Source organism: Rhinolophus ferrumequinum, chromosome 17 (genome assembly GCF_004115265.2).
Source record: "Rhinolophus ferrumequinum isolate MPI-CBG mRhiFer1 chromosome 17, mRhiFer1_v1.p, whole genome shotgun sequence".
In the NCBI taxonomy this organism is placed as follows: Eukaryota; Metazoa; Chordata; class Mammalia; order Chiroptera; family Rhinolophidae; genus Rhinolophus; species Rhinolophus ferrumequinum.
The window spans coordinates 28901424-28920641 of record NC_046300.1 but is presented as its reverse complement, the minus strand read 5'-3'; the positions used below and the strand labels follow the sequence as shown (position 1 = coordinate 28920641).

Sequence of the window (19218 nt, the reverse complement as noted above, 5' to 3'; positions counted from 1 at the left end):
TGGTAATGACAGTTCACATTGTTGACCCTTAGGTAACGAATGCTAGTATGGTAGTTCACTACTCAAAGTGATGGCAAAGAGCAATGACACATAAAGACTCACATAAAAAGTAACAAAATGAAATTGCTGAAAAAAATACGTTGCTTCAAGAAATAGTTACATTAAGAAACAAAAAGAAAACAAAGCTCTGTCCTACGTTAACATAACTCAGGAGTTTCAATATGTTTTGGAAAATACCTATTTGTGAAGTTTCAAATAGTGAATACTTGTTTCAGTTAGCTCCACATTTGCTGGATTGACAGTAAAATGGGACAAGCCTAGGACAGCTGGTGATACCCAATGATGGAGTAACCTGTCTTGTCATCTAGATAAGAATGTGATCTAAAATGATGCTAACAATTAAAGCTTTACTCTTTCTTAACTTTCAACATATCATCTGATTTGTATCTTTAACCTCTCTGAGTAAACTAAATTAGATTAGCAGTTTTGTGGGAAAATATTGCAATAATTTTTTTTTTAAAAAAGAAAGTTTGAGAGTAAAAATGAGAGAAAGAAAGAGACTATTAAAGGAAGTCAGCCACCATCTCTGCAATGAGGAATTCTGCAACCTTATGAATTGTCCATGAGGAAACTCCAGCACCCCATAATAATATTGTATATTAGAACACAATACAATCTTATATTTCTGTAGCGCCCCTCATACAAGCATCCCAGGGTGCTTTACAATCATTATGAGTTAAAATTAAAACTGAAGCACATACAATTCCTAATAGAATCATTTTAAAAATGCTAAACAGAACAAATAACTTTTAAGTCTAGATTTAAAAGTCCCAACAGCCAGAGCGTTCCTTACTTCAATTGGCAATGAGCTGCAGAGCCCCGGGCTGAGGCTCTCTCCTGATATGTTAAAGGCTCTCTTATGTTTTTTATGCTCAGAGCATGTTATGATCAAGCAGATTCCAATGAAAGGGGGAAAAAAAAATGGGTGCCTCTATCTGTTTGTTTTGATTATTCTGAATTTAGGGGTTTTTTTGTTTATGAGTTTGTATGCGGCCCAAACCTGACATGAGATAAAGCAGATTTTAAAAAGCAATCCCGGATAGAGCCCAACTTGAAATTTCAATAGTAATTGTGAAAAAAGACACTGACCATTGTCACCTCAATAAATTTAATTAAAAAAAAAAGACACTGAAAAAGCACTCTAAAACTAGCCCTGTTTTAGCAAGAAAATCAGATTGATTAGCATGATTTGGTTAGCTTAAAAAAAAAAAATTAGAAAATAGCATTGAATAGGCTTTTGTCCAGGCCATGTCTACTCCTAAGCCTTAGCAGTATTTATTATTCTGAAAATCAGAAAAAAATATGGGAAATGCTCTCATGATATGTTAATTTTCCTTGCATTAGTGATTTCTGAGGTCAAAGGAAACTTGTTCATATCTAAAACAAAGCATAGGTAAAAATCTATTAAGTGAAAATGAAGTACTTACACATTGTTCAGCACTCCTTAAATTGGCATGGCTTAAACTCTTTTATGTTGTACTACTGTGAAAAGATAGTGGCCATAAAATATTTGAAATCAATCCATTTTAAGTTAGATGCTTTGCTAAGTTTGGCTTTTTTGATTTAATGTAGCTAAAAGATTATAGAAAACTAATGTCAAGCTACAGTAAAATTTTTGTGTATCTAAACTGGCTAAAAATTAGTCTGATATATGAAATTCAAAAAGAAAAACCTGCAATTTAGAGGACAATTCTATGGTAGATTCCATATATTACAACATTAACACGGAGCAGATTATCTCACTAAGTTGAAAAAGGAACTAGAATGAAGTAAAATGGTTCAAAAAAGGAGGCAGAAAAAAACATTTGGCGTAAGTTGAGCAATTCACACAACTACCCACAGAAGACTGTGTTTTCCATTTCCTTTATGTATCTCACCATTAATACAATTGTTGGAAAGTGATAATAAAATCCAATTAGTATCAAGCACTTCAGTGCCTGGGAAAGTGGACATTCATAACCTGGGATTCTCATGGTCAGTGGGGTAAAGAGTGGGAAAAGCGTTGTAATTTAAAAAAAAGAAAGAATACATGATATTCCTCAAAATACATGATAATTAACAAGATTTATAATATTAGACGAGGAAAGCAGGGGCAAGTACAAAATCATATAAGCACACCTCAAACAGGAAACTTCCTATTTGTAAATGGAGCTGCCAGTTACGTCCTCATCCATCCTATCAGGCTAGGGGATGACTAAGATCTACACTTTCAAATAGACTCAAGAAACTCAACTTCCCACTGTCTCCAATGCAAATGCCTAACACTGTCTTGTGGGCTCAAAACACTGGGCTATTAGCTCAATTATATTAGGTTGGTGCAAAAGTTATTGTGGTTTAAAAGGTTAAAAATGATTGCAAAAACCGCCAACCTAATACCTACTGACCCAGAAGGATGTGAGGATGGGGGATACAAGTAACTGCCACAGAGCTGTTCCATTCAAACCTTTTGGAACCTCCCAAATACCAGATTATTCCAGAAGTCAGTTCCCATGGTCTACAACACACCCTCTTGTGCTCTACATTAGAGACATGAGATGACGGTACTGTGAAAGCAAGTCAGTGTACAAAATACAAAATCAAAGATACAAAAACAAAACACAAATGTGAAAGAAAAACGTCAGTAGTGAGAATAGGAAATTGTAAGTATTTATCAGTAGTTCAGAGAAATGGAAGTATTTTATAAAGCACATCGAATTAGTTTGAGAATGCCTTAAAAAAAAGTTCCTTTATCTATATATGTGACCAAGTAGGGTACTTGGTTAAGCTCTCAGGCTCCAGGTATGAACTCTTGCCCCTCTACTTTACTAGCTATGTTAAGTGCGGGCACTCACTTGAACATTCAATGCCTCAGGTTCCTGAACTGAAACTGGGGATATAAAACTATATAACACTTAGGGTCATAGAAACGCTCTTGATACACCAAAAGCACTAAATGAAAGTTAACTATTATTACTTCAACTATTAAGATGCAGCATACTTATTACTATATTGGAAATAGGAGTCTGCAGTTACACAGCAGACTGTCAATACATATTTTTTAATGAATAAATATGTGAATATGTGAATAAATGTCATGCTTGATTTCCATGAGAAATACAATATGTGAATATTGATGCTGCATATTGCCCTGAAAATGTGATTATTAATGCTTCCTAAAAAACTTTTAAAAATGTCACTTCAGTCCAAAAATTATGAATGATGGCACAAAGTGCAGTTAAAACAATATATATCTATAACGTAACAGGGCTTTTAAAATTGTTGCTCCAGTGTTATCTATAATCAGACTGAAAACCAAGTGAACACAGAGGTTTATTAAACGTCTATGGAAATGAACATCAAATTTCAGAGAATCAGCCTGGTTAAATGCTAAGCTTCAGGAGGGCAGGATTGTTCCCTTTTTTATTTGTTTGGCCAATGCATAATGAAAAATCTGACATATATTAGATCCTGAAATGCTGGCAAAAAAAGGAAAACCAAAAAATCATCTTTCTCAATATTACTTCTAATGGAATGTTCAAATTTAAATTCATTTTATACAGCTTTTGCTATCATAAAAATGAAAAAGACAATTTGTACTTACTTTATGTAGGACTTGGGCTTGGAGCTTACTTTTCCCCAGGTGAGAAACAGAAAACAATGAAATAGAAAACAATCCAGTCCCTTCAAAATGTGAAAGTTGTGATGTGAGTGTGAGTGTGTGTGTGAGTGTGTGTGTGCATGCATGATAGGGACAGGTAGTAAAAATGCACATATCAGATTAAAATCTCATAGGAATATCTGACCTAAACATTTTTAGAAGGAAGACATTAGGCTGATAGAAGCAATAACTGACCTTACACTTAAAATGAATCTATCCTGGTTGTGAATGTATATATTTTTAACCAGTGTTTAAGTTCAATTCCTAAAACTTCTGGGAAATGTAGTATCAAAAAGAAATGTTTTATTGTAAATCAAAAATGTTCCTTTTTTTAACTCCCAATTTACCTCCCGAAGCCATATTCTCAAAGTTCTTATGATCACAGGTTTTCTTGTCCCAAAGTCAGATTTTATTCTGTTCTCATTACTTGCAGTTCAGAATACAACAAACACCCAACTTATCTAACCACATCCACTGAAAAAAGCAAGCAACAACACAATACCCAACCTCAGATCTACTGAGCTAAGCGTTTCTTATGCCTTAGAACATTTTACAAAATAAACAAACACATGGTACAAAAACTTCACAAATGGATGTCAGTCTATCTGGGCCAATTTATGATAGCAAAGCAGTACCAGAAATAAAGGTATGAGTTATAAATCAAACCACATGCACACTGACGGAATTCCTGCAGACTAAGAAAATCTTACAAATGTTATCAAAGAAAACATTATTACACCAAACTGTAAGTATTCATTTTAAAATCAGCACTTACTTTAAAATTTATCATTGGGAAGGGACTTTTGGGTCCCATCACTAACCAGCATTTTGACTTTAATCTCTAGGGACACTGGCTCCTTCATCTGTCCAGGGAAAAACCAGGGAAAGATAACATCTTCTAGTTCTAAGATTCCAAGTCTGAACTGGACATCTGCTTACCAAGTGTGGGACAAACCTCCCAATAGGTTAAGGCTTGTCAGACACCACAGGTAAATTCCTGCTGGCTTCCCATGCCCCCAGCCCTCTTGGCCTCTATTCTGTAAAGGGAGTCTACTGCCCACAGCGTGGACATTCTTCTGAGCACAGTACTAAGGGACCCTGGAGCTACAATTGCTACTGAGCTCTTTTATCATATTAAACAACACAAAACCCTTAATATACAGTAAAAGGTATGCGTTGACTTGTATGCTGAAAGTTCTCAAGTGAATGAATCAAAACTCCATGGGGGTAAAAAAGTCTGAACTCTTAGCATTTCGTAGTGTTAGGTCCCATTTTGTATAATATTTATTCACTAGGTATTTTTCACCAGAGCATCTTCATCACCAAATCTCAGCCACTGGAGAAAAAGAAAGCTCAGCATATATTTTGGGCTTAGACCTTTGAGAGCCTGCATTTCACATTATTAGTTAAATGCATTTCAAGTTATTAGTTAAAGACTAACAACTTATGACAGAAAGGCAAATAAAGAACAAATAGAAAATAGTTCATTAGTAAGCCATTCCAAATTGAGTATCAGATTCATGGAGTCATTCTACAGAAAGAAACAGAAAATGATGGAACAGAGTATAAAATAAGTCCCTCATTTAGAGTATAGGTTGCACTTTTTTCATAATATTAAATATTAAATTAATTTCTAATATTTGATGCTACCACTAAAATATGCGTAATATTTTCAAAAGATTTTTTTAAAGCTAAGACGGCTGTAATTACAACTGATGTTGAAGTTACAGATGAGTTTCACCACTGACTGATGACAGAGGTGTCTCCAGCTACACCCAGCCACATATTCTTCTAAAGGCTTCTCTAAAGAAATTCACCAATGTATGACTCCAAAACCAAGTCCTGAATTTCATTTTGTCATTCTGTTTAATGTTATAATTGCCTGTATTCAATTCATTTCCCATGATAACATTAAGTAAATTCACAATTATATTTATAAGCTACAGTGAGGTGGAGTTTATTGGCTGACTGTTGATGTCATTTAACAATTAGTTCTCACTGCCTATATCAATAAATACTTGTACTAGCATCCTATTCTCCAGCTCACAGTAAATGCCTGAATTCACTTCCAAATCAATGGGACATTTAGTAACACAAGAATACATGAGATTCCTATCCTGGGTGTTTACACATATATTTTAACTCTGAATGAAAAATTTTAAGTTAATTTCTACGATATTTCAAATTTTCAAATGCTAGCAACCAAGTAACATATTATCTGAAGTTGTCTGTAAAACCCAAAGTCCCAGAGGTAAGAGTCACCTGCTTTATTATATCATCCTATTGATTTAACTGTGTTTAATTAATTTAAATTACTTTATTGGATGGTTATAAATTCACATCCTCTCTACTCCAAGGGTGAGAGAGGGAGGATAAAAGGAGATAAGCTAAAATGACAAAAAGAGTTTGCTCTGAAATTTCAAGAAATTGGCACTTAATGCAGAGAACATTTTACCTGTGGCTATAGCTTACCTTAAAAGAATACAAAAAGCCATCATTAAACATAAACTTAATTCATTTGCTTCGTTCCTATAATTGCTAACAAATATCAAAGCTGATGGCCTGTAATGCTGCAAACCTGAAATGCATGGAGTTTCCATGAAACAGTAGCACAAATGCCCACAAGCTTCCTTCCAAAGGTACCCAGTATCTTCACGAACATCACATTAGAAACACATTTTGAGACTCTCTCAGTTGCAGAAATGTGTACAGTAGTCATACAGTTCAAGTGAGTGACAGACTAACGTTCAGAATTACATTTTAAACTTGAATTAAAAACAAAACTAAAAATTTAGTAAAACTCCAAATCAGCATTTCAATTATACTATATCATGGAATGACCGTACAGTGGGGTTTGGGCACCAAAGGATGGCATTATAAACACAATTATGTAGTGACCACACAGGCAGCCCATTAAGAGTAGGTTCATAGCAGCCTTTCTTTTCATTTGAAATCAGCTGAGCAGTATCAAAAATGATGTTTGGTTTTACATTTAGAAACAGGAGCAGTCTCTATCTAGAGTTTCAGTTGCCCTCCAACCAAAATCATTCTAAAAAAAAATCAAGCACAATAATAATAAATCTTTGTCTCATTGCAAAAATCCCTGATGGTATGATAGGCATCTCAGGAAGGGGGTTGGGGGGGAGGTAAACCAATGCCCTAAAACTGGTGACAAAATCCTAATGAACAGTAACTACTCAACCTTTAGTTACAGGAAAGAGATTTCTGTTCTTACTTTTATAATTGTTTGTACTAAATGCTCTTTTACATTTATTTATTTACTTTTGTGGTAATGAACCAAGTATCCGAAAACTCTACCCTTTTTCGATTCAGGCAGCATGGCGAAATTTTCTACGTTAACACTCACCAAAGGCTCCTGGAAGTTATACCACTTACTCTTCCTTTCAATAAGGGCACTCAGGAGAATGCAGCTTCCATGCTCAGAGCACTCAGAAAAGGAACTGAAAAACAAGCTAGCATAGGCTTCTGCTAAGCTGGTTTTCCTTTGCTCTTTTCCCCAAGGGAGAAAAAGTGTAAAGGCTCTGTTCAGAATAATCGAGCATATTTTAAAAAGTCACCAGTGGTCAAGTCCCTTTGCATTTCTGGCAGATTCTTGATTCAGATACCAGTTGCTTTAGACTACAGAGCCCCATCAAACCTCAACTCAGGGCTGCCCATGATGTCTTATTACTTATTACATGCTATGCTAAGTACCTGTGAAAGGGGACACTCCTTGGCCAACGAACTCTGATTCATATCTTTCAGTAAGTCCTTCAGAGCATTCCTTACTGTGGTGTGCGACCATTGTTCAGGAGGCAAGTCTTCTAGTTTGGGGCAACTATTTGAGACATAGATTAGAAAGGGGATTATTACAAGATTGCATCCCGCTGCAAAACATTCCTTTAAGACAGACAGATTTCATTTTGCGCATCAAACAGATGCATCTGGAGATTGCTCTCGGTCTCCTGATTGTTCCGATTAGTTAATTACTTTATACAACACATCTGCTGTATCGATGCATGAATTATACATCAGCTGCCTGTGGTGGCGATTTTTTCATGTTACTTCTACCTTCCTGCTCTGATGCGCTTGGGAAGACAATTTAAGGTGTACTGCTTTCTCATGCGCCATCGTGAAATGCATTAACGTATTAACCATTTTCCTTTCATGACTCTGTTCATACGAATTAAAATGGTAAAAAATATATATATAAATAAATAAGATTGCGGCAGTAGTGAATAAGCCATTCTTTCACAAAACGTACACAGATGGCACTGTTCATGATATGCAAAAATATTTTTCTCTTAAGTAAACTTTATGTAAAATGCTTTCTTGTAATGCATCATTTAATTGACTAAATATAAAAAGTCTTTGTCTTTTGATAACCTGCACAAACCTACAAACGGGGGGAGGGCACATTGCTTTTAAATTCTACTCTGAAGTTAGGAAAATAAAGCAGAAGGGGTTAGGTAACAAAATCAATTTGGATTAACCTTTTTGAAACACAGAGAAAATAAAAATTAAAGGTTGACCAGAGATGGCTTTATTTCAAAAGATCAGGTAAGCAGAATGTTTGGCCCTAGAATGCTGTCCTGACTCACCTGTGTAACTGAATTTTCAATGTGACCACATGATACACGTCTTGAAGCATATCTGCTACCGTAGCATCAGGGGCATCTGTCACGTAAGACAGTGGAACTGGATTCCACTTTCCAACCTGGATTAGCCCTATTCCAGATAAAGAGAATATATCATCAAATATTTTACCCTTCAGATAATGTATCCAGTAGTGGTTCTTTTTTTTTTTTCATGGCCCCCACCACAAGCAATATTGTTATTTCTGTTTGAATGATTCCCTTCTCTCTAAAAGGCAGGTCAATGGAAATATTCACAGCTTAGCTTTCCAAATTGTGAAATTATGTAAATGACTGTAGGGTTGTTTATTATTTTGGAAATCAAACCCCATCAATAAAACCTATACATAGGCCCCATTTTCCTAACTTACAGGAAGTTCTAATAAGACATAGCTGAACCGGTTCTAAATGGCTTTACGATTTAGATAAGATTCTCTATTGCAAAGGGAATCAGCATTGAAAAATACTTTACAGCCCATAAAACCATCAGAAACAGAATAAAAGAAACAGAACTAGATATTCAGTCATAAATGCAAATTGACTCTCAACAGTCCATCTGCTCAAATACGCTCCACACTTCCTTGTGGGTCCTCAGTGGAGCAGATTATTAAGGTCAATAAGCATACTAATGATTCAGCTGAAGTAATTTAAAAAAAAAAATCTACCTCGACATTCCACACAAGCAAAATGCGTGTTAACTAAACCAAACTGAATTAAGGCAATTTTTTTAAAGCCATAGTCTATATGGAACCAATGTAATATCTAAGCTACAGTTCTTTGAATGAAAATATCCAGTGCTTTCTCTGCAAGGTAAACAAAGGATGCCAAACAATTTTTCCAGCCCCATATACGCATTATTTACCTTTGGCCTGGGCAGCAGAGCTATGCGAATAACCCAGAGACAGCAATGCCATTTCGATCAGCTGGTTGAAAAGCATATCCTTTCTCACCAACACAAATTCCGCATGCTCCTCCTTGCAATCATATTCAATGGCGTTTTCATAATGTTCCACCACGCAAAAAACTGGTAGCATGGTTCCTATCAAAGAGACAGAGAAAAAGAGATGCAAACCAACAATCTTCAGAAATACAGTCTGGGGGGAGGAAAAACTAAGCCATGAAAATAAACCTTTTTACAACAGTGAGACTGTTTCCAAGGCAGACAGTGCACAGATACACAGGCACGCACACACAAACATATATAGTCTTTTATTTTTTTAAGATGTAATAGGAATATTTAAATAGAACATAACTTGGTCCTATGGTAACTTGGGCTCTGCTTTAACTAAAACCAGTTAATGCAGAATTACCTTTCTGATCAAATAATAATGCTGATGAGAGAGAAATAAGTGTCTTGTCTGATCTGTTGTGAGTGGTGTACAGTGTGCAAACGTAACTCACTCTACTTGTCTTCAAAAGAACCACCTTCATGCTTTCTACATGCTTTTACTATTAAACTTTTCCTTTTGGTGTCCAAACAAATTATCTTTGACTAGAAAATTATTAGTCAAATAGTAATTCTTTGAGGAATTCATCTTTCTTCCTTTTTAAAGATATGTACTCTAATGCTTCCATAAAAGAAACACAAAACTTAACCAAACTGATGTTCGAAATATATGATTTCAATGTGTGCATAATGGAGATAAATAAGATTTATTTTTATGGCTACTCATTTAATCTACCTGACTAAAAATATATCCCAGTAACCATATGTCTTTAAAATGAACAATCTTTGTTATAGTAAATGGGATAAAAATGAGAGAGAAAAAAGGAAGCTGGCCTCATCATGACAGATTAGGATAAAGGAATCTGCATAGACTTGAAATGTGCTCTCTTTTTATTTACTTTAATTCAATGTAATAACTCAGTAGTCAGATGATTAATAAGCGCAGGCCATACCACTGTTAGAAAAGAGGCTTCTAGAAACTAAAATCATGGAATGCTGTAGTACTCAAGGTGTTTATGCAGTGTACTGTCAGACTTCCAATAACAAACGGAAAAGGGTTAAAAGCAGATGCATCTGAACTGCACTGTGGCAAACTGCCAGAAGGGTATCATCTTTAGCATAAATGATGACAAGGGTTACTTTAACAGGGCACCCAGGATCCCCAATTAGTCCTATAACATTAATGCCTCTATAAGCTCTGCCCTCTGGACTCGCAGAATCCTACCAACTTCTGAAAATGTCTAGTGCATGCCAACCAGAGCTAAAAAATCGGGATTTCCTACTGACACCAGAGATGCCCTTTAAAAATGCTCTATTTGCTTGTTTCTGCTGAACAGAAGCTGGTGGTAAAACAGCTATATATTTCTACATGTGCATCTTCACCAAAGCTTTAGTGAACTGTTCACAAGAGATTCTAGCTCTGACAAAAAACAAACAAACAACAAAAAAATAACCCTTTAGGTTTACTAAGAAAAGCTCGCAAACTCATTCGGAGGTACCCAACAGGCTAGGCATTAAAAAACAAGCTGCAGAGCTTGCCAATATTCTTGTCATTCATTCAGCTCTTTTATACCAGAGAGAGAACCTGTCAGGGATCAGAAGACGACTTGGGGAGACCACAGCAAAAATAGCAATATGCAAACTGGTGATTTCTTCCTTGGCTTGGAGATACTTTGGCAAAATCTCCTAAGCAAATAAACAAAAACATTCAACCCCTTTTTCTTGAGTAGTGCTTTCTCATCTCAGCCACAATTTTTATCTAGCACCTGTCAAACAGAAACCATGCCCAAAAAATAAGGTTTGAAGAAAAAAAAAAGCCACCACTAAAAGGCTTTAGTAATTTTGTTGTTTGAAGTAAGCAGAGAACCTTCTACAATTAAAAACTGCATTTTGAAAATAAGTCACTATCGATGCAGTGCTTTAAGGAAAAAAAAAAAACACATTCGAGCAGGAAGTGAAATTACTGTACTTTGGTTTCTCCTCCTCCTGTCCTGATGTCTTCAAAGAGTTGGGTTAGTACAACAAAAACATACGCATTGATTTTTCCTCTTATGGGATGATACAGACTTGCTCTATATATGCCGTTCCTTAGACCTATGAAACAACTGGAGGTTTTTCAAACTGTTGAAATATATTGGATATATTTTAGACTTTACTTGGATGTATTTACCCTGTAGATAATTATGGTGGCTATTGCTAAAGTGACAATAGTATCATTTCAGTACAAATCTAGCTGCTAAATCTTCCAGCAAACTGTCACAGCCGTCCTCCTGATACTGGGAGCAAGGCTGAACAGGAGCCTTCCCTGAACTGTCTGATTATTTGTGCTTGCTTGTGTTTGGCGAGACTTCCAACTACAGCAACTTCATAACCTTCCAGCATTAAAAGGGGAGTGCACTGGTCACTGCTGAATGCTAAAAATACCACATGATTTAAACCTGGAGGCAGTCTTAGAAGCTTTTGCTGAAGGTTTATGAGCCTGTGTAAACAGCACGTCTGCCATAAGGAGCAGTGAAGTCTGTAGAATCCTTGTCTAAAACTGTCCTGGCATTAAAGTTTGCTGTGCAAATATCACATAATACCAGAGACAGCTGAAATCTCCTATTTAGGAATTTATGGAACTTATATGTTTGCAGGCGTCAGAAAGTCTTTTTTATAGAGCCCCAGTGCTTCACAGTACAATATTAATGCACTCTGTTTGAAAAGCCATAATAAATTATATTTTTAATGCTCTTACCCTGGCTTTCTTAAGATGCATACATTCTTGGCAAACAATCAATAAATAGGGTAATCATGAGTAGAGGCCAAAGAATTTGCTGAAGTGCTGTTTTTCCATTTTTAATAGATAAAGATCTAACAATACGGACTGCTGTGTCTGTTCATTTCAGGATCAATATATTCTTTGTTTTCGCCAAACCAAGGAAAAAATAAATGATTGTATGATAAATGTTATGCATCAAACACAATGAAATTCCTCTGCCTTCTAACTTTATCTACTTAATATTCTTGGTTGCTAAAAGATGGCATTTTTATCCTGTGCTTAGCAAATGTAAGGAAAATCTGAACCCCATACACAGTTATTCACAGACAAAATAAAGACCATTATGAGGCACACACATTACACCCAGTATAGGCACTGCCTTACATAATCAACAGTGTTGAACATGGTCAAAGTTATGTTCAACTTCATCAATTCAGTGTAAAATGGATAGAAAATAGTCACAGTTACACATACCCCTCCTTATAAACTTGCCTAAATATGCCCTTCCTTTATCAAAAATACCCAATTATAGCAAAGTCAAAAACTAGAATCGTCAGGTTTTTCACTGCTAAATAATAAATTTGCTCTTAAGAAAACACACCACACACAAAAAAAGAACATCACAAAACGTTTACATCATATCATATACGATTTCCATTACCTCTGAAGCTGCGTTACAACTAGTCATCTTATGAAAAAGCTAGGGCGGTACTCAAACAATCTAAGTGTCTTATTCTTAATCAGGGTGAGTTTAAGCACTAGCCACCTACATGTTCTCTACTACAGTAACACCTCCTCAATGGAAGCCTGGCATAACTAAGACCATTATACTGAATTCAGTCCTTATCATCCAAAAATGTCCAATGATTCCAGTCTGTAGTAGAGTAAGATGCTCCACTCAGGCACAGAGCCTACACTTCAAAACGGGACTGCCACTGCAGCCAGGAATGGAACTAATTTCAGATCAGAAAGAGAATCAAGGAAAAGAACATACAACGACATGTTCTGCATCTCCACCCCCACACAAAGTGGCCTTGGGTAGACACAGGGCTCACAGCTTTCCAGGATTTGGCTGGAAAGTATTTACCTTTCCTAAGGTTGGTTTTCATCAGATGGCCCGAATGTTTTAAAGGCACTCCCTGCATTTTTGCACCTGTACTCCCAAGCCTTCCTCTTCCTAGCGGGCTCCCGTTCTGCTCCAGGCGGGCAATCTTGGCTGGTGGACCCTTCGGATCGCTCACATTGTTAGACATTTCTGAATGTTCTTTCCCCTGAGTTGCCTCGTTCAAATGATCCATACTCAGTTACCCTCTAAAGATCACCTGCCAGAATTTAAAAAGAAGACATGTTACAATTGGGTGAATGGGGACGGTCTCTTTCTCTCTTTCTCTCTCCCCACCCCACCCCACTCCCACATAAAGTAACGTTTTACCCCGAGATACCTCTCATCACAAATATAAGGTATTTGTAGGATTACCTAGCTAGATATATAATTCAGATATTACTATATTTCTACATAACAGTGTTACATTTCCACTCAAGTTAACTGAATAATTTGTGAAAACTGTACCAACACACATGAATAAAAGGTAATTTGTCACCCACCAACAAAACTGAGTGGGGGGAAATGGGCTTAATTTAAAACAAGAATTACTGCAAGCATACCTAGAAAAGAAAGTAACAAATTGTATTTATGTAGTCCCAATTTTTAAAAATTAGAAACTCATTACAGAACAGCAACATTTTAATCAAGAATGGAAAAGTTACCACACCCCAAAATATTATTTAAATTTGATGTATTCTTTTACATATAGCTTAATTATTATGAGAAAAATATACATATATAAATATATATACACACATAAACCACCTCAAAAGAAGGTAGCAAACATCGCTTTTTAAATTCCCCACTGGCTTTGTAGGTTAATTTGTAGAAAAAGTTTTCTACTGTCTTTAAAGTTTCAAGAGTTATGTGACCTGCTATAGATCTCGAGTCTTGGCTCAAATGTGTGATTGGGTCATTTCACCTCTAAGTAAATGGATAGAAGTGGAAGATTTCTTCAAATATCCCAGGTACTGAAGCATAACTCACATGTTTTGGAGTTAACATTTAGGAGTCCATTAGTAATATAATGCCAATTTATATAGCAAAAAACTTGAAAATACTTTGTGATATACACATTAGATTCAAAAGCCAAACTGGCTTTAAAAAAAACCACCTTAATGATTTTGATAAAACCAGTGTTCAAAAACAATCTCAGTATGCAATGAAGTCCACATCTTAATTAACTTCAGAAAAAAATAATAGATAACTATTTTCACTTATACGATGTACATCAATTTTCACACCGTTTCTGATAAAGCAATGAGCACATCAAAATCACTTCTAAAATACATAGTAAACTCGAATTGATAAAAACAGATGAGTAGAATTATTCTATGAACTTTCCTAGTACTTGAAGTATTGAGCTTACCAATATTAACGGGGAAGGGATCATATTTAGGAAAATCAGAATATGATAATTACTACATTCTCCTAGCTGCCTAGTAATCTGACATCTCTTGTACTTTAAAAACAAAATATTACACCAGAAAAGCTATTTAGATCCGATTTATTGAAAGCCAGCTTGTATCAGCATGGCCTTTCTATAAGCATGTTTTTCTCTTCAACCATAGATTACTTTGTCCATTATAATCAAGAAAAGAAATGAATGGGGAGGAGGGAGCAATGGTCATCTGTAAGCTTAAAAGCAACCTTAAGAATGCCAATTGAAGAACTCTAAAGTTTGAGAAATAATGGCTATTTATCCTTGTACTCCAGGGTGGCACGCTGAGAACTAAAGGTTTGCCGTTGATAGAGGTCCCATCTGTTTTTGGTTATGAGGTTCATTAAGAATAAATGTGCCTCTTTTAACCACTTTTTATCAACATTACTATTCTCCATTACATTAAACTAAAGCCAAAATTAGAGAGTGATGATTATTAACTTATTCAAAACACTCTTTATAATGTTTCATGCGAATGTATAATACAAAGCTGCTTTTTCTGAAATTGGTTGCCTTACCCTAGAGCAGAAAATGAATTTTAAAACATGATTTGAAAAGAAAATACTTAACCCGTGGGGCAATTTAAGGGAAAAAAAAGGGGGGTATGAGTAGACAACAGCATCAAAGTTAACGCTAGAAAACATACTAAGTAGTCATGAGGCTTAACAGCATTATAAACTGTACAGCAAATGAAACTGATAGATGATAATTTAGTTAATGTATTGACAATCAAAACATCATATAGGTCATGCAAAATTGTCCTTTGAATACCCACCTAAGCGTCTATTAAACACTCAGTCATCTTGTAAAAAGCTTTACATTATAAGCAAAATTACATGCACATAAAACACCCAATTTACTCATTTAAACTCTATGCCCAAGGCTCAAGTTCACCAAACCTCAGTTTGGAATTGCAAAGAGCAGTCTCCATGGGGCCTGCTGGACTGACAGCACGGGAACTAACTATGGTCTCAACAGATGCCAGGCTGAAGAGTTTCTTTTGAGTTACACATTTTAAAATACATTCTAGTGTAACAGTCTGGTTGTCACACATAAAGCAGGCTACTTTCTCAAAATCCCATTTCCCTGTCCATAAACTAAGTCCGTAAGTGATAATTACTGAATTAAAACAGTAAACTCAAACACAGCAATTATTTCCCTTAAAAAGAAAAAAAAAAAGCTCGAAAATCCAGTTTCAAGAACCTATTTTTTGCATTATGGGATCCTTTTCAACGAGTTCCTTACTGGATTGCCTCCCTCGCCCCCACACAATCACATTTTAAGAGATTGTGCCCTTATCCATTCCATATGGCCGGCATGATCCAGGCCAAGCTTTCACTGTGACCTTTTAAAGAGACAAAGAAGCAAAGTACTATCTAGAAACAGAAACACTGCAGTTTTACTGAGTGAAATTAGCAAAACCGACCTGAAACTCACCACTTCAAAACTTGACAGCATATAAATAACAAAAACAAAGGAGATTTCCTTTGCAGCCCGGGTTCTTGAAGAGAAGTTCAAGACTGATGTTTTCTGTCTTTTTTTAAAATTAAAAAAAAAAAAAAAGGCAGCAGACCTGAAGGCGACTTCCCCTGAAATTGTATTATTTTCTCTTCCCCTACCCCCGCCCCCCTAAGCGGGGGAAGGGCAGAAATAAACGTCTACAAGAGTAGCCATGGGGTGGGGTGGGGGCTGTTAAAAAAAAAAATCACAATTCGAAAAACAACATATATGGTTTCTAAAATGTCTAACCTCAGAGAACGGGTTTTCGATGGGGGAGGAGGGGAGAGTGGGACGTAGGGAGGAGGGCGAAGATAAAATTGATCTGACAAGTGATTCGTTGGGGGGGAAATCGTAAAAACAAAGCAAAACCCGTTATGAGCTTATACACTGTCGTGGTGCTGGGCAGGCCAGGTAGTGACTGAGGATTCTCTTAAAAAGAAAAAAAAAAAAATCACTGCGGACAAGGTCTCCAGAAAGGAAAAAGACTTCCCTCCCTCCCTCAGCTCGCTCTGGTTCTTCGGTGGGAGGACAGAAAGTCTACTTCTGGCTGTCACTTGCAATATTATTCTCCAAGAACCCCAAGAGAACGCAGAGAGGGGAAGGCCACCTCTCCTCCCTTCCAATCGCCCCCACCGCCCTCCCCAACAATTGCGACTAATATTAACAAACCTTAAACTTTCTTCCCACAGCCTCGCACCCCCAACGAGGGCATCTACCGGGGGACAGCGAGGGTGGGGGGCAGAAGGTCGCAAAAAAAGCCCCAGAAAAGCACTAAAATGCCACTTTTGATTCGGCCCTCGCTGACGACAGCCCCGAGGACCCTCTCCCTACCCATTGACGCGGGGCTGCGAGCGTCTGGGGAGCCGAGTGAGTGGAGGAGGGAGAGAGAGAGGGTTTGGGGGGAGGGGAGGAGGAAGAGAATCAGAAGGCACCCCCAGCCACCTCCACTGCCTCAGCAGCGACCAACTCCCCGCCCCCTCCCCCCAAAAAGTCGCCACGCTCTCACTCAGCCAGAGTCCGAGGTAAACAACGGGCACCACAATAGCACAAGGACTTGGGGGTGGGGGGGAAGGAACCCAGAAACCCCCACAAAACTGATGAGGAGTTTCCCGAAATGAAAGAGGGGGGGTGGGAGCGTCCTCTGGAGTCGCCCAGGCTTTCTGCTCGGTCCCCGGGCAAGCTCGGGGGCGGCTGTTGCTGTTGTTGTTGTGACGAGGCCGGTTGTTGCTGGGTGGCACAGGGAGAGGTGTGTGTGTGCGCGCGTTTGTGTGTGTGTGCGTGTGAGCGCGAGTCCCCGGACGGGGCTGTTTCTCTCTCTCTCTCTCCCTCGCTCGCTCTCGCTTTCCCCCTCGTTGCCGTCTCTGCCCCCATTAAATTATTAGTTGACTCATCCCGGCCGCTGTCGCCGCCGCCGCCGCCGTGCCCAGCTCGGCTCCGCGCGTCCGCCCGGGCTGCAGCCCCGTACGCCGCTGCTCCTGCTGCCGCTGCTGCCGCCGCCGCCGCCGATGTGGCTGTCTCTTCTTCCTCCTCCTCATTTTAATACAAAATCACCCCGCTCGCAGCCCCAGCCCCGAGCACGCAGCCTCCTCCCGGCCGCCCGCCGCCGCCCCGAGCCCTTCCCCAGCGGGGCCGGCTCCTCCGCCGCGTCCGGGGAGCGGGAGCGAGCGAGAAAGTGGCGGTGGCGGTGGCGGCGGCGGCGGCGGCGGCGGCGGCGGCGGCGGAGGAGGGGGGGGGAGCGAGAGGAGAAGGAAGGGGGTGCGGAGCGGAGGAGGAAGGCGGCGGGGGGGGCAGGGGGGCGGGGGGACCGGGTGCACCGAGAAGGCGGAAGAGGGATGGGGATTAAAACCCGGGCTGGAGGGCCGGGATCGGGGGAGGGGCGGGGGCGGCGAGTTAAAAAGCAGAAAGACAAGTAACTAGTGAATGAGGGAAGGGGAGGGGGGAGCGCACGATTTCCGGCCCCGGGCGCGCAAGAATTTGTAATGAGCTTGATTAGAGTGAGGCGGCCCGACATTTATTACACACAATACCCAGAATAACAGGGCGCTGTGCGAGGGTTAGTGCCGGCCGCCGCCAGGCGCGCCGGGGAGGGCGCAGGGAGGAGGAGGAGAGGGGGCTTCCCTGGCAGCGGTCGCCGCGGCAGGGAGGGGACCGCGCGGCGCGCGGGCGGCTGGGGCAGGTGTGCGAGAGTGAGCTGGGAGGGAGGAGGGGCAGGACTGGAGGAGGGGGCGGCGGGGATGAAAGTGATGAGGAGGAGGGGGCGAGGACCAGGAGAAAAAGCTAACCAACCACCCACCCACAACGCCACAAAAGCCACAAAAAGGAATACGTCGGGAGCGTCGCAGGCGGGCACCCAAGGGACTAGCGAGGAGGGGAGGGCGCACGGGCCCTGCGGGAGAGGGGCCCGAACACACAGGTGACTGGCACAGAGTACTGAGCTAGGGGGACTTCAGGAAGTGGCTGAAGGGGACAACCGGGAGGAAGAGCTCTGCCCGGAATCGCGGAGGGTGCTGAAACGTTTGCAGAGGAATAAAGGCCAGGATTCTTAAAATGCTCTCGCGAATATTTATCCTCAAAGGAGGATGAATCCAAAACTATTTCGAGCCAACGTTAAAAAAAAGATGCGTAAGAGCTTTATATACAAGTCAGAGGTAGGTTCAAAACTCCCTCACTTCTGAGCCATAGAACACATTGGAGGAAGAAATACCTGGCCCACAGTGGCCGAGTTAAACAAAATTTGGGTCACTTTGAAAGAGACCTAACTTACTAAAAAGGAAAAGATGCCACCATTCTTAAACTGATTTACACCGGGCGAAAGACGGGAAAGTTTGGGTGGGTCAATATATCAGTTGTAGCAATAAGTATTTCTGTAACCTAAGGTAGACAAATGATCATTAGCACAGAAGCATGATCCTCTTATTCAGGTAATCTATTAAATGTAATTCCTGTAAAAATGAAGAACATTACTGTCTCGCCCAAAATAGACATGCAATGTTTATTGCCTAGGTTTTACTACAAACATCTCAGTCCCTGAAGGCTGTTTATCATTAAACAAAAACAAAAATGTAGTTAATTATTTTTCAGAATACACTACTGGTAGGGAAAAGACAAAAATCAGTCAGATAAACATTTTGTTA

At 39.1% G+C, this 19218-nt stretch overlaps 1 protein-coding gene across 1 annotated transcript in view; it reads right to left on the bottom strand.

Annotated features, from left to right (window-relative positions):
* Nucleotides 1–16990, bottom strand: part of SATB1 (SATB homeobox 1) — a 76043-nt gene extending 59053 nt beyond the window's left edge. The window contains 5 exon segments of the mRNA XM_033133067.1: nucleotides 7412–7535; nucleotides 8299–8425; nucleotides 9194–9370; nucleotides 13126–13360; nucleotides 16022–16990. Of these exon segments, the coding sequence (XP_032988958.1) occupies nucleotides 7412–7535; nucleotides 8299–8425; nucleotides 9194–9370; nucleotides 13126–13336 (639 nt within the window). The 5' untranslated portion in view covers nucleotides 13337–13360; nucleotides 16022–16990.
* Between the last annotated feature and the right edge of the window lie 2228 nt (nucleotides 16991–19218).